The following is a 14,983-nucleotide window of genomic DNA, read 5'->3' as shown; positions in this document are numbered from 1 at the left end:
CCACTTTCGTTTTTCATCCATTCCCTTCACCCATCCCTGTTCTTCCATCCCATCAAATACATTCTATTTGTATTTGAAACAGCTGAATGCAATTAAGAACACCAGACTGTATCCTCAGTTCTGAAAAATTATAACTGGACTTCCCTGGTGGTTAAGACTCTGTACTCCCAATGTGGACACATGGGTTCCATCCCCTACAGGGTCGGGGTAACTAAGATCCCACATGCCAGGTGGTGTGACCAGGAAAAAAAAAAATTATGATCTAAGCTTTCTTCAAGAAAGGTTATAGCAACGGAAGAGAAACAGGTGCCACTCTGCTGTTTGAAAAAAAAAAAAAAAACGCCCAGTGAGTTGACCTTAATCTAGGACATCGGAAGTGAAGTAAAAGTCACTCAGTACTGTCCGACTCTCTGCGACCCCATGGACTATACAGTCCATGGAAGTCTCCAGGCCTGAACACTGGCGTGGGAAGCCTTTCCCTTCTCCAGGGGATCTTCCCAACCCAGGGATCAAAATCAGGTCTCCCGCATTGCGAGTGGATTCTTAACCAGCTGAGCCACAAGGGAAGCCCAAGAATACTGGAGTGGGTAGCCTATCCCTTCTCCAGGGGAACTTCCCGATCCAGGAATACGAACCGGGGTCTCCTGCATTGCAGGCGGATTCTTTACCAACTGAGCTATCAGGGAAGCGGAAGAGAGAGTATTTTGGCTCAAGTGTAACGGCCTGAAGGTTTCCCAGAGCCTGGATGAGACTATCTTCAAAAGCATGGATTTCCTGAGCAGTCTTTCAACGACTAATACCGGCCAGAGTGAGGATTCTCTGAGGAGGGGCTAACTTGCCTCTTTACCACTTTATAGTCAGCAGGCTACACTGGGCTCGACCCATCCAAGAGGTCGTGGGTCTGTTACTAGGCTAACGATACTTCCAGGGAGTGGCCGCGGGATTGAGTGCATCCTTCGTTCCAGATGTCGGACCCTTGGCAGCGCATTCACTCACGAAGACTATTTTAGCTTTAAATTTGGCTTAGTGCTTACGCTTGGTTATTATTCATTACTTGAGACATAACTTAGCCCACAAGCGCAGAATCACTGGACATTGAACCCAGGGCGGGGAGGGCGGGGCACGCCCAGCGCGCATGCGCAGCACCTCACAACCGGAAGCAGCGCGGGGGCAGGGCATGGCGGCGGCGGCGGCGGCGGCCGAGGGTGTCCCCGCGATCCACCGCGAGGAGCCAGTTCGAGGTATGCGGAGTGGACGGGGATGAAGTGTCCGATGGGGAGGCCTGAGTCTCCGGGTACGGGCCCGAGATGCCGGGGCTCACCTGGCGGGAGCGGGCAGATCGGAGGGGCGCGCCTGTGTGTGAGCGTGTTTGTCCTGTCAGGGCTACTGAGAAAGAGTGGCCCCGAGGTCAAGTGTGGCCTGAGGCCGGTGCAAGGGAACAGAGGCCTGAAGCAGAGGCGGGTGAGGCAGGGTGAGGCAGGAACGAAGTGAGGGACTTGGAATTGCGGCACTTGAGAATGGAGCCGATTTGATGGAATGAGGTCAGGTGGAGGGGTGTGGGGAGAAGCTGCTGTGTCTGGATTAGGACCGGGGCAGGGCGGGGCACTTACTCATTCTCCTTTGATTCAGATGATGTCGCTGTGGAGACTGCTGAGGAAGCAAAGGAGCCTGCTGAGGCTGACATAAATGAGCTCTGCCGGGACATGTTCTCCAAAATGGCAACTTACCTGACTGGGGAACTGACGGGTGAGGCGCGGTCCGGATGGATGCGGGTAGTGCCGGGCACCACCCGCTGAAGTGGTTTGGCGTTTGGCACCGGCAAACCCGTGAGGTGCTTTAGCAGAGTCAGTGTGCGGCTCCCTCCCTAACCCCATAAACCTTAAAACATGCCTGTTGGAAGTTTGGGGAGGTCAAGAAAGTGTAGGAAAGAAGTCCCTCCCTTCCCTGGAGAAATTCAGAAACTACTTTCAGAAACACAGGATAAACAGCAAGGGCCTACTATGTAGCACAGAGAACTATATTTAATGTCCTATGATAAACCATAATGGAAAAGAATGTAAGGAAAAAAGAATATGTGTGTGTGTGTGTGTGTGTGTATATATATGGCTGAGTCACTTTGCTGTACAGCAGTAATTAACACAGCATTGTAAATCAACTGTACTTCAAAAAAAAAAATTTGGTGCAGAAACACGTAAGAATACTTAGTACAACCCTGCGGGTCTCCATAGTGTAGACTGAGCCTGAGAAAACGAAAAAGAATTAATCAAGAAGTGCTTTCTTGGGGGAAGTGTATTTTGAACGGGGTTGTAAAGAATATAAGAATTCATTGGCAGAAAAGTGGGAAATGACTAGTGAGTGAGATAGTATAAGCAAGCTGTTTGTTTGGCTAAAGAGATGTACTTATTAGGTTAAAGGGAACTGGGGAGTGACCAGCAAAATTTGGGGTCTATTAGGTTGGTCTGAGAATTTGATGACCCACTCTTTGAGACATGATTAATTTTTTGGTCCAGTGTGTATTTCCAAGTGAAGCATGAGCCATGTGTGGAGGAAGGTCCAAAAAATGAAGTCTGGGTCAAGTGTAGCTTTTCATAAGGGTCTGTTACATTGTTTCACTTCCCCAGGAAGTTGCTGTGAGCTAAATTTGTGAACCAGAAGGTATGAGAAAATGCTTGATGTAGAATAGGAGGGGTTGTGAGTCTCCAACAGCCTATTTATTTGTTTATTTCTGAGCAAGAGAAACCAAGCAACAAAACGTAGATTTTATTTATTTATTTATTTTGGCTTTTCTTTAAAAATTCCAAGGACTTGGCAGTGCTCGCATTCTCGCAGGGCTCTAGTTGACTAGAGTTGGGCATTGTCTCCTCTAAACGGACCAGCATGGTGCAGTTTGTTCCTACTACTCCCTGTTTTCTCCCTTTTACTGAGACCCGATGTCAGTTGCCATTTATTACTCTTCTTATATTGTTTTTTAGTAGTGGTACAGAAATAGTTTTCTGTACCAATGTCTATCAAAATTTATAAAGTAAATGATAGACTAAGACTAAGAAGATCATACTGTTCCAAGAAATGAGAGTGTATTTCTTTGTAGAAGTGAATAATCTTGTGTTTAATATGCAAACACCTGGCTTGCTTCGCTCATTTACATAATATTGCTGGTTCCTGGGTATTTGAGTGTGTCACCGTTGTTTGAAAGAGACAAGTGTGATAGCAGTGAGAGTGTGGATATGGAGGAGAGATGGAATAACAATATCTCAGATGAAAAGATATGGTCTGTGACAGAGTGATGGTAAAAGGAGTGGAGAGAGGAGCATGGACCCAAGATCATTACGGAAGTGGAATTTATAAGACTTGTTGAAGTGGATATTGAGGGATGGGAGCAGCTAAAGACATGTCTGAGGTTTTAAGCCAGTGGTGCCATCAGCCAAAATAAGCAAGTTGGAAAGAGGAACCATGTTTAGTGTGAAAATAATATTTTCAGCTTGGGTTTTGCTGATTTTAGGTATTACTGGGATACTCGGGTGACTGTTCCCAAGACATTCAAGTGACTTGAATATGTGAGTCCAGAGCTCAGAGTGATCAGAGCAGGAGAAACAGATTTGGGAGTCACCTGCCTAGTAGTGTGAGTTTAGGATGTGTAGGAAGAGATTGCCAAGGAAGACCTTAAAGGTAGATAAGAAGACCTGGACTGAAATCTCAGGGAATGCCTGTATTGGGCAACTAGTTTTTATTAACAGTACTTAAAGTACCTAGATTTACAAATGATTTATTATAAAATTAAAGTGGATTGTAATTTCCCTATGATTGTCATTCTTATCTATACGGATACTTTTTTGAGTTTGAAACTCAAAAACTCTGGGAGTGCCATAGGAATGTGCCACCTATGTAAACATCAGCCATGAGTCACAGCTGAGGAAGAGCTGAGACCTGATAGTTAAGGGAGTTGGATGAGAAGAGATCTGGCATAGACACTCAAAAAGAGCAGTTAGATTAGAAAATGCTATAGCAGCCAAGGAAAGGAGCAGTTCATGGAGAGAGGGAAATCAGTAATGTCAGATACTATGGAGAGGCCCAGGAGGATAATAACTGAGAAAAGGCCAAGGATTTGGTAATTAGGAGAGCACTGACAACCTTGGAGCATGTGATTTCTCTGGGTGTTGGGGACAGAGACCAGACAGGAACGGTTTATACCAGAGAGTGGTGGTGAGGAGGAAGCAGTGAGTGTAAGTTACTCTTTGAAAAGGGTTAACAGTGAAGCTCCTTTGCTTTACTGAGTGAATGATGTAGGTGTAGAATAGAGGGAGTGCTTTGGGGCTGGAGAAACTGGAATATAGATAGAGAGGAAGGTGCCAGGATGGAGAGAGAATTTGGAAAGGCAAGGGAAAGGAGATGGTTGAAGAGAGGCTCTGAAGAGGTAGAAGGATTGGGATCAGGCACACAGGAGGAGAAGGAGCTGTCTTGGCAAGAATAGGAACACTTCTGCCTCTTGAAAATATATTAAGGTTCAGAGAAGTTTAGAAGTGAGGCAGAAAGATTGAGGCAGTTTATGTAAGTGGGCTTGACTTTTGGGAAAGTTGGAGTAAAGGCCATTTGCTTTGAGTAGGGATGGGGAAGGGAACCAAGGATGTGAGAAGCAGGCAAATAGTTTGGAAAACTCAGTGCATAAAATGGAATACAGAATCACAAGTAGTAAATGAGTTACTAAGAAGTGTTGAGGTCCTGCTGCTGCTGCTGCTAAGTCGCTTCAGTCGTGTCCGACTCTGTGTGACCCAATGGACGGCAGCCCACCAGGCTCCCCCGTCCCTGGGATTCTCCAGGCAAGAACACTGGAGTGGGTTGCCATTTCCTTCTCCAATGCATGAAAGTGAAAAGTCAAAGTGAAGTCGCTCAGTTGTGTCCCACCCTCAGCGACCCCATGGACTGCAGCATTCCAGGCTCCTCCACCCATGGGATTCTCCAGGCAAGAGCACTGGAGTGGGGTGCCATTGCCTTCTCCGGTTGAGGTCCTAGTTGACTTTATATATATTTTGAGAGAGAGAGAGAGATAGAGATATATCTTTCCCCCATCTCTTCTACATTTATTTGCAAAGCTGTTTTTTTCCTTATTTTCAATTGATGACAATTGCTTTACTATGTTGTGTTAGCTTCTGCCATACAACAGTGTGAATCAGCTCTAAGTATTCATAGGTTCCATCCCTCTTGAACCTTCCCCTCTCCCCTCACCCCCAGGTTGTCACAGAGCACTGGGTTGAAGTTCCCTGTGTTACAGCAACATCCCACTAGCTATCTGTTTTACGTATGGTAATGTATATGTCTCAGTGCTGCTCTCTCAATTTGTCCCACCCTCTCCTTCCCCCATGTGTCCACAAGTCTGTTTTCTATGTCTCTATTCCTGGCCTACAAATAGGTTCATCAGTACGATTTTTCTAGATTCCATGCTATGCTAAGTCGCTTCAGTTGTGTCCGAATCTGTGCGACCCCATAGACAGCAGCCCACCAGGCTCCCCCGTCCTTGGGATTCTCCAGGCAAGAACACTGGAGTGGATTGCCATTTCCTTCTCCCTAGATTCCATATGTATGTGTTAATAAACACTATTTGTTTTTCTCTTTCTGACTTAACTTCAGTCTATGTAGCAGGCTCTAGGTTCATCTATCTCAATAGGACTGACTCAAGCTCATTCCTTTCAATGACTAATATTCCATTATATATATATATATATATGCACCACAATTTCTTTATCCCTTCATCTGTTGGTGGACATCTAAGTGGCTTCCATTTCTTGGCTATTGTAAATAGTGTTGTAATGTACATTAGGGTCAGTTCAGTTCAGTTCAGTCGTTCAGTCGTGTCCGACTCTTTGCGACCCCATGAACTGCAGCACGCCAGGCCTCCCTGTCCATCACCAACTCCCAGAGTCCACCCAAATCCATGTCCATTGAGTTGGTGATGCCATCCAACCATCTCATCCTCTGTCATCCCCTTCTCCTCCTGTCCTCAATCTTTCCCAGCATCAGGGTCTTTTCAAATGAGTCAGCTCTTCGCATCAGGTGGCCAAAGTGTCTTTTTGAATTATGCTTTTCTCAGGGTATATGCCCAGTAGTGGGACTGCTGGGTCATACGGTAGTTTTATTCTTTGTTTTTTAAGGAATCTCAATACTGTTCTCCATAGTGGCAGTATCAAGTTACATTCCCACCAACAGTGCAAGAGGGGTCCCTTTTCTCCACATCCTCTGCAGCATTTATTGTTTGTAGAGTTTTAAAAAAATTATTTATTTACTTAGCTTTGGCTGTGCTGAGTCTTCATTGCTGCACGGGCTTTTCTCTAGTTGTGGCGGGTGGGTGCCACTCTCTTGTTGCAGTGCACAGGCTTCTCATTGTAGTGGCTTCTCTTTGTTGTGGAGCATGGGCTCTAGGGCACTCGGGCTTCAGTAGTTGCAGAATACAGGCTCAGAGTTGGGGCTCATGGGCTTAGTTGCTCTGCAGCATGTAGGATCTTCCTGGATCAGGAGTTGAACCCCTATCTCTTGAATTGGCAGGTGGATTCTTTACCACTGAATCACCAAGGGAGCCCCATTTGTAGATTTTTTTTGATGATGGCCATTTTGACCAGTGTTGAGGTGATGACCCCATTGTAGTTGTGATTTGCATTTCTCTAGTAATGAGCGATGGAGAAGGCACTGGCACCCCACTCCAGTATTCTTGCCTGGAGAATCCCATGGGTGGAGGAGCCTGGTAGGCTGCAGTTCATGGGGTCGCTAAGAGTCAGACACAACTGAGTGACTTCACTTTTCACTTTCATGCATTGGAGAAGGAAATGGCAACCCACTCCAGTGTTCTTGCCTAGAGAATCCCAGGGATGTGGGAGCCTGGTGGGCTGCCATCTATGGGGTCGCACAGAGTCGGAAATGACTGAAGTGACTTAGCATATGTATCTGTATTTATGGTGCAGTCTACCCAGTTATATGATGTCATATTAGGGAAACCAAGACTGCTTGCTTCACCTCCCTTTTTCTGGTACGTGAGTTTATCTTTTCCCTTTCTAACTACGATCCTGAAGCTTCTGGATTTTATTTGGTTTGAGTAGTTTGCCAGTTGTTGCCTGAATTCCTACTTAGACATTTAGAATACATATGTGTGTGCATAAGTTGCTTCACTCGTATCCTACTCTTTGCGACCCTATGGACTGTAGCCCTCCAGGCTTCTCTGTCCATGGGATTCTCCAGGCAAGAATTCTGGAGTGAATTGCCACGCCCTCCTTCAGGTGATCTTCCCAACCCAGGGATCAAACCCACAGCTCCTGCAGCTTCTGCACTGCAGGCAGATTCTTTACTGCTGAGCCACCAGGGAAGCCCTAGAGTACATAGGCTGAGTATAAATGTCATAGATCAGAAGGGGCCTGCTTCTTTGACATTCCCTAGATCCTGCCTTGAACTGCCATTTGGTCTTTAATTCCACATTCTAGTCATCTACACAAATCTTAAAGGTATCACATCTTCTGTGTTTGTTTTAAAGCCACCAGTGAAGACTATAAGCTCCTGGAAAATATGAATAAACTAACCAGCCTGAAGTATCTTGAAATGAAAGATATTGCTATAAACATTAGTAGAAACTTAAAGGACTTAAACCAGAAGTGTAAGTAATAATTTTACAATTAAACATGTTTGTTTGTATTTAATGTTCATTTGTGCTTGAGGGAGTGGAGAAGGGAAGGGAACATGGTCTCTGTCCTCAGGTAGCTCATTTTCTAAAAGTGAATTACAAAGTTAAAGTGAATTTTTTCCACTCTGAGGATTAGTGTGCTTTGGTGGTACAGTTATTTCTGCTTCTGAATCTTGAGTTGATCCATTTATTTCCAGAAAAATGGGGCAGAGGAAAGGTGGCCAGATTCTAGTGAATTAACAATGAAATCCGTAAAGGACTACTTTATAAACAGAAAACCATAACATATATAATCATAAAATGCTGCTTTAGTTGGCAGAATATATTTTCCTGTTTACTTATATTTGTGTTCCCTGTCTATAGGGCTCTCCTTCTTGGTCTGGGAGTACCTAAGAAACTGAGTCAGTAATGGAAAGATTGCTTGAGGAGCAAGGAATTTAAAAGAGAGGAAAACTAGTAGATGAGAGAGACTTAACTTTGTTTAGGTCACCAGTCATACCTGATCAGCTAGCTACTGTCTTCTAAGGCATGTGCCCTGCCAGTGATCAGAATCATGTCACTCCACCTACTCTGTCGTAGGCAGAGCTGACGAGACACTAGCATGCTTACTTTCCACCTTTTTCTGCATTCCTTGTTGATGCTGTATAAACCCTGGTCTGTCTTTGTTTTCAAAGATGCTGGACTGCAGCCTTATCTGGATCAGATCAACATAATTGAGGAGCAAGTAGCAGCTCTTGAGCAGGCAGCCTACAAGTTGGATGCATATTCAAAAAAACTGGGTAACCATTTTTATTTGTTTTGATTTGATAAGAGCACCCTCCTCCCAGTATGACCATATGATAGTTAACATTTATGGTATGCCTACAGTGATCTATTTTAATCGTCACAAAACCTCTGGAGAGTAACTTTTTATGACTAGTAGTAATAAAATAACATTTCCTGAGTGCTTAATAACATATCAGGCACTGTTCTTAATATTTTGTGCCTATCATTTTTTTTAATCCTTTGATCTCTGAGGTAAGTACATGATTTTTAGCCCCATTCTATTGAAGAGGAAGCTGTGGTTGAAGGAGTTATAACTGGCTTAAGGACAGCAGAGTTGCACAGTGAAAGTGCTTAAGGACACAAAGTTAGTATATAGAAGAGCTGTATTCCAAACTATGATTGATTTCAAAGCTCAAGCGTTTAATTGTGGTTCAGCAGGCTAAAACATCTTTAATAATGTAGATGCACATCTCAGAAATAGAGTAGGCAGTCCAATCAAGGCTTTCTTAAGGAGTTACTTTTCCTTTAAGGAAGAAACTGGTACTAGTGTTGATGCCTTGCTACCTGACTCTGGCTCTTATATCCATGATTAAAAATAACACAGTTGTTACAAAAAAAAAAAAACCACGTTGTTTTTACCCTAGATATAATTTACATGTTATTTTTAATCATTGACAGTTGTTGACTACTTCAAGCGATTGGTTTGTAGCAGACTGAGATTTGACATGGGTGGTAGTTAACATTGTCCACAATTAAATTTACTAAGTGGTGACTGTGAACTTTAGAAAGCATTGTGCCAGATGCTTTCAGGGTTTTAAAGAAAGAGGGAATCTAAACATTAAGGGGTTTACTTGATGGTCTTTTAAATTCCTGTATCTTTCAAAATTGTTTTCCTAGTGTGTATGAGGGATAGGAATAAGAAAATAAAAGGAGAAATGTACTTGAGATTTCAGTCTGGCTCTCAGAGGGTGCCTGGGACAGAGCCTGGAGGGGCAAGTGCTTCCTATGCTTTTCTAAGGCTCCTGGTGGCTCCAGTGCTAATACATTTGCTTAACCCTGGTAGAGTGTCTGAGCAGGTGCTGTTGACAGGGCTAGAATGTAGGGAACTCATTTTAGATTCTTGGTTATGTGTATGGATATTTGACTCCTTATCTTAAGTTGTGCACACTGATTATCCAAATATCTGTCCGTAGATAATAATGATAGTTAGCATTTATGGTGTACCCGTAATTTGGATACAGTTTGGACAGCTACAAGGACTGAAGTTAATAGATATTTTTAAAAATGTAATAGACATTTTTGAATTTGCCTGGAAATGCTAACTAAAGAGTATCTTTGTAAGAGCTGATTTTGTTGTTTTAATGTTTCAATTTTTGGCCACATTGCACAGGCATGTGGGATCTTAGTTCGCCGACCAGGGATCAAGCCTGCGCCCTCTGCATTGGGAGGTGAAATCTTAATTACTGGACCACGGGGGAAGTCTTTTTTATTTTTTTCTTTCTTTCTCCCTCTCTCTCTTTTTTTATAAGAGCCCATTTTAAAAGATATAACTCTTCCTCTCCCTCTCCCCACTGCAGAAGCCAAGTACAAGAAGCTGGAGAAGCGATGAAAAACAACTGTGGGGACAAAGTCTTTTTTAATGTGGAAAGAATGTTTTATAAGACCTGAATCTTCAGGTTGATGAATTGTCAAAACTCCTCAAAAGGCAACTATGCTGGTCGTCCCAGAAACATCGCAACATTGGAGTAAACTGGAGAACTGTGGCTATCCCTGGAGGAACTTCTTTTGAGGCAGAATCCTCAGAAACTCAACACTTATAACTCCTTAGCTTTTACTTGAGTGCTTCATCATCCATTCAGGACAAAGAGTTTCTCAAAGTTCAGATAAACCTGGGCCTGCCAGTAGAATCAAATGAGTAGCAGTTAATTACTGTATTATTTTCTTAAATGGTTGGTTTTTGAGTTACTGTGTAAAAGGTGGTTTTTTTCTATCAAGGATGTAATGTATTGCTAACAAGATTCTAAATTAAAAAAGGAAAACAAAGCAGTCTTGTTCTTGTCAGTTTATTACCTTGTGAATGTCAGTAATTTACTTTTCCATACATTGCAAATAACAGAAAATCTTAAAACCGTCTCAGACCAAGTCTTCTAGACTGAACAGAAACAGTGGAAGGAGTGTTGTGATAGCTTGGTGTATGTGATGGGCCCCTCCTGTCTCCTCTTTCTGAGTCAGATGGCTAGAGACGGATGACACTTGGCATGTGTGCTCGCTTTTGGAAATATAACAGGATGTGTGTGTGTGTATGTTAGGTGGGGAGGTGGGGCTGCCACCCAGGCTACTCAATAAGTAAAGCATTTTATAAAATATCTTCCTACTTGTGTCTGCAGCGTCAGGGGAGCTTCCGGGAACCTGGCTGTATTCCTTTCAGACTATAGACATCAGAGGGTACTAACTAACCAGTCTGGAAGACAGTCAGACATATCCAGAGTGGGGTATCAGCAGTTACGAAGGTGCCTGAGGTCCCCAATTCCATTTCCAAAAGAGTTCTTAACTCTGTAATTTCCCACCATTTAAGTTCTAGAAGTCCTCCATGATCCTCTCCTTCTCTGAACTGTTGCTGTGGTCTCTTCTCATCTTAACTATGCCTCTAACCTGTAGTCTATGCTGCTGGCAGATCAGTCTTTCTAAAATGTAAACTGGCCCCACATTACTCCTGCTTGGAATTGTTTCATGACTTCTCATGGTGTCTTTGAAAAAGCCAGACTCTTTTTTTTTTTAAACTTAGAAACCAACATTTTAATAAGTATTTTGTATTACTTTTGTGTTTCTGAGGAAGTAGTCAAATGTGGTTCTTTATTAAACTTTTTGTAACTTTTTCATATAAGATTCAAAGCATTTGGCCAGATACACACCCTGACACAAACTCGCATTTTGAAATTGGTATCAATATATAGAGGCAACAACATCCCCAGTTCTATTCAGGGTTCTCCTAAGGTAAAGTTGAAAATACCATAGTTTTAATCTTTCATTCTATTAATGTATTACATTTATTGATTTGTGTGTGTTGAACCATCTTTGTGGGCTTCCCTGATAGCCCAGTTGGTAAAGAATCCACCTGCAATGCAGGAGACCCTGGTTGAATTCTTGGGTCGGGAAGATCCACTGGAGAAGGGATAGGCTACCCACTCCAGTATTCTTGGGCTTCCCTTGTGGCTCACCTGATAAAGAATCCGCGTGCAATGCAGGAGACCTGGGTTTGATCCCTGGGTTGGGAAGATCCCCTGGAGAAGGGAAAGGCTACCCACTCCAGTATTCTGGCCTGGGGAATTCCATGGACTGGGTCACAAAGAGTCAAACAACTGAGCGACTTTCACAACAGCAACCATCTTTGTATCCCAGGGATAAATCCCATTTGATCATGTGTATGAGTCTTAATGTGCTATTGAATTTGGTTTGCTAGTATTTTGTTAAGAAGCTTTACGTCTGTATTCATCAAGGATATTGGCCTGCAGTTTTTTTGTAGTATCCTAATCTGGCTTTGGTATCAGGGTAATGCTCACCTCATGAGTTTAGGAGTGTTTTCTCTTCAGATTTTTGGGAAGAGTTTGAGAAAGATTGGCATTACTTCTTTGTTTAGTAGAATTCACCAGTGAAACCATCTGATCCTGGGCTTTTCTTTGTTGGGAGATTTTGATTACTGATTCAAAATCTTTACCCTTTATTGATTTGTTCAGATTTTTCCATTTCTTCCTGACTCAATCTTGCTAAGTCATATGTTTCTAGGAATTTATCCATTTCTTCAGGTTCTCCAATTTGTTGGCAGATAATTGCTTATACAGTCTTTGTATTTCAGTAGACTTCCTCTTTCATTAACTTTATTTATTTGAGACCTATCTCTTTTTGTCTTGGTTAGCCCAGCTAAAGGTTTGTCAGTTTTGTTTATCTTTCCCAAAACCAACTTAATTTCATTGATTTTTTCTATTGTTGTCCTGCTCTTTATTTCATTTATTTCTACTCTATTTTTACCTGCTTTCTACTAATCTTGGGCTTACTTTGTTTTTCTTTTTCTAGTTCCTTAAGGTGTAATGTTAGGCTTTTTGAGATCTCTCTTTTTTCTTGATATAGGCATTTATAGCTGTAAACTTCCCTCTTATTTTGCAACATCCATAAATTTTGGTATGTTGTGTTTTCAGTTTCATGTTTCATCTGATTTTCCTTTTGATTTCTGTTTTTGTTCTTTTGTTGTTCAAGAGTATGCTTTTCATGCATTTGTGAATTTCCAATTTTTCTCCTGTTACTGGATTCTAGTTTTGTGACATTGTATTTAGAAAAGATACTTGATATAGTTTCTATCTTTTTGAATTTGTTGAGACTTGCAGCCAAATACATGATCTAGCTTGGAAAATGTTCATGTGCAGTTGGCAAGAATGTGTTTTCTAAATCCATATTTCTTAGCATGCATACAAGGCCCCTATGTCATTCCTTTTTTAAATTGTACTTCCTATTACTCTGAGACTTAACACTGTTTTCAGCTGTTATGAGCTGCCTTAAATTCCCATGGATGAGTTGTCTTTTTTTTTTTTTTTTTCTTTCATAAACTTTCTACTTTACAACAGATTTAGATTTGCTGGAAAGTTGTAAAGGTAACACAGAATTCCATACACCTAAATTGAAAACAAAAAAGGATAACAGAATTTCATGGTTGAGCTTTCACATCTCAACCATGTTTCCTCTTCCTGAAATGATTACCTGCCCATGCTTGACAAACTTCTCTTATTTAAGATTCAGTCTTGATCTTCACTCCTGGGCTATGCTGTATTGCGCCAAAAGTAGAAAAAACATGTTAGTGTGCCAGCAATACATTGATGTTTATGAGGCAGGTAATTTGATTTAAAAAAAAAAATAAAACATTGTAGGAATTGTGAGGAAAATCAGAGTTTTTGTTGTTCTTTATTTTAAGTTTTAGTTAATTTTGAATTGCTTAGGTTGCCTTTGATGAGTCTCCCATGCACCTCAGTTATCAGGAACCCTTGTTTCCATTTCACTAAACACTGTTGTCTCCAACCAGTAAGACTGAATGCTCAAAAAAGTCATTATCATGAAAAACAAAACTAAAAAGGTAGGTAGGCTATTGTGGATTAAAGGAGATGAGAGAGAGCTGAATCCAGGTGTGAAATGTGATTGGATCATGAATGAAAACAAAAGTATAAAATTTGGGAGGACACAAGAACTTTAAATGTGTGTTAGGTGGATAATTTTGAATTAAGGTTAATTTTCTTAGGTGTGCTAATGGTGTTGTGGTTTTGTAGGAGGGTGTCCTTCTTCCAGACATTCCAGCTGGATTTTTGAACTGTGGTGTTTGAGAAGACTCTTGAGAGTCCCTTGGACTGCAAGGAGATCCAACCAGCCCATCCTAAAGGAAATCAGTCTTGAATACTCATTGGAAGAACTGATGCTGAAGCTGAAACTCCAATACTTTGGCCATCTGACGTGAAGAACTGACTCGTTGGAAAAGACTGATGCTGGGAAAGATTGAAGGCGGGAGGATAAGGGGACAACAAAGGATGCGATTGGCTGGATGGCATCACCAACTCAGTGGACATGAGTTTGAATAAACGCTGGGAGTTGGTGATGGACAGGGAGGCCTGGCGTACTGCAGTCCATGGTGTCACAAAGAGCTGGACACGACTGAGCGACTGAACTGAACTGTCCTTCTTGAGAAATACATGCTGAGGTATTCTGCTGTCTTCAATTTACTTTCAAATGACTCTGGGAATAAAAGTATTAATACTATGCACCTTGAAGGAAAGAAGAGGAAGGGAGGAGTAAATTTGGCAACTTGTTGACACATGAATCTAGGGGATGGCCGTTGTTCTTTCAACTTTTTGATAGGTTTAAAACTTCCAATTCATCTCACACACTAGTAAAGTAATGCTCAAAATTCTCCAAGCCAGGCTTCAGCAGTACATGAACCGTGAACTTCCAGATGTTCAAGCTGGTTTTAGAAAAGGCAGAGGAACCAGAGATCAAATTGCCAACATCCGCTGGATCATTGAAAAAGCAAGAGAATTCCAGAAAAACATCTATTTTTGCTTTATTTATTGACTACGCCAAAGCCTTTGACTGTGTAGATCACAATAAACTGTGGAAAATTCTTCAAGAGATGGGAATATCAGACCACCTGACCTGCCTCTTGAGAAACCTATATGCAGGTCAGGAAGCAACAGTTAGAACTGGACATGGAACAACAGAATGGTTCCAAATAGGAAAAGGAGTACATCAAGGCTGTATATTGTTACCCTGTTTATTTAACTTATATGCAGAGTACATCATGAGAAACGCTGGGCTGGAAGAAGCACAAGCTGGAATCAAGATTTCCGGGAGAAATATCAATAACCTCAGATATGCAGATGACACCACCCTTATGGCAGAAAGTGAAAAGGAACTAAAAAGCCTTTTGATGAAAGTGAATGAGGAGAGTGAAAAAGTTGGCTTAAAGCTCAACATTCCAAAAAAAAATAAAGCTCAGCATTCAGAAAACTAAGATCATGGCATCTGGTC

At 42.0% G+C, this 14,983-nt stretch overlaps 1 protein-coding gene across 5 annotated transcripts; it reads left to right on the top strand.

The window, feature by feature from the left end:
• The first annotated feature begins 1,100 nt into the window (after positions 1 to 1,100).
• BLOC1S2 (biogenesis of lysosomal organelles complex 1 subunit 2) lies at positions 1,101 to 10,462 on the top strand. 5 transcript variants are annotated; one of them, XM_055560557.1, is made up of 6 exons: positions 1,101 to 1,241; positions 1,630 to 1,746; positions 7,511 to 7,630; positions 8,332 to 8,436; positions 9,813 to 9,870; positions 10,000 to 10,462. In XM_055560557.1, exons 1-6 carry the CDS (start codon positions 1,136 to 1,138, stop codon positions 10,088 to 10,090), a joined length of 597 nt encoding a protein of 198 aa, XP_055416532.1. In that variant the 5' UTR covers positions 1,101 to 1,135; the 3' UTR covers positions 10,091 to 10,462. The 5 variants fall into 5 exon arrangements, with proteins under 5 accessions (XP_055416532.1, XP_055416537.1, XP_055416534.1 ...); XM_055560558.1 differs by having other exon boundaries at positions 1,178 to 1,294; XM_055560562.1 differs by lacking the exon at positions 7,511 to 7,630.
• Positions 10,463 to 14,983: the final 4,521 nt, after the last annotated feature.

The sequence above is a fragment of the Bubalus kerabau genome, chromosome 22, assembly GCF_029407905.1.
Source record: "Bubalus kerabau isolate K-KA32 ecotype Philippines breed swamp buffalo chromosome 22, PCC_UOA_SB_1v2, whole genome shotgun sequence".
Taxonomy (NCBI): Eukaryota; Metazoa; Chordata; class Mammalia; order Artiodactyla; family Bovidae; genus Bubalus; species Bubalus kerabau.
Note: the sequence above shows the minus strand (reverse complement) of the source record. Positions and strands in the feature narration are given on the sequence as shown.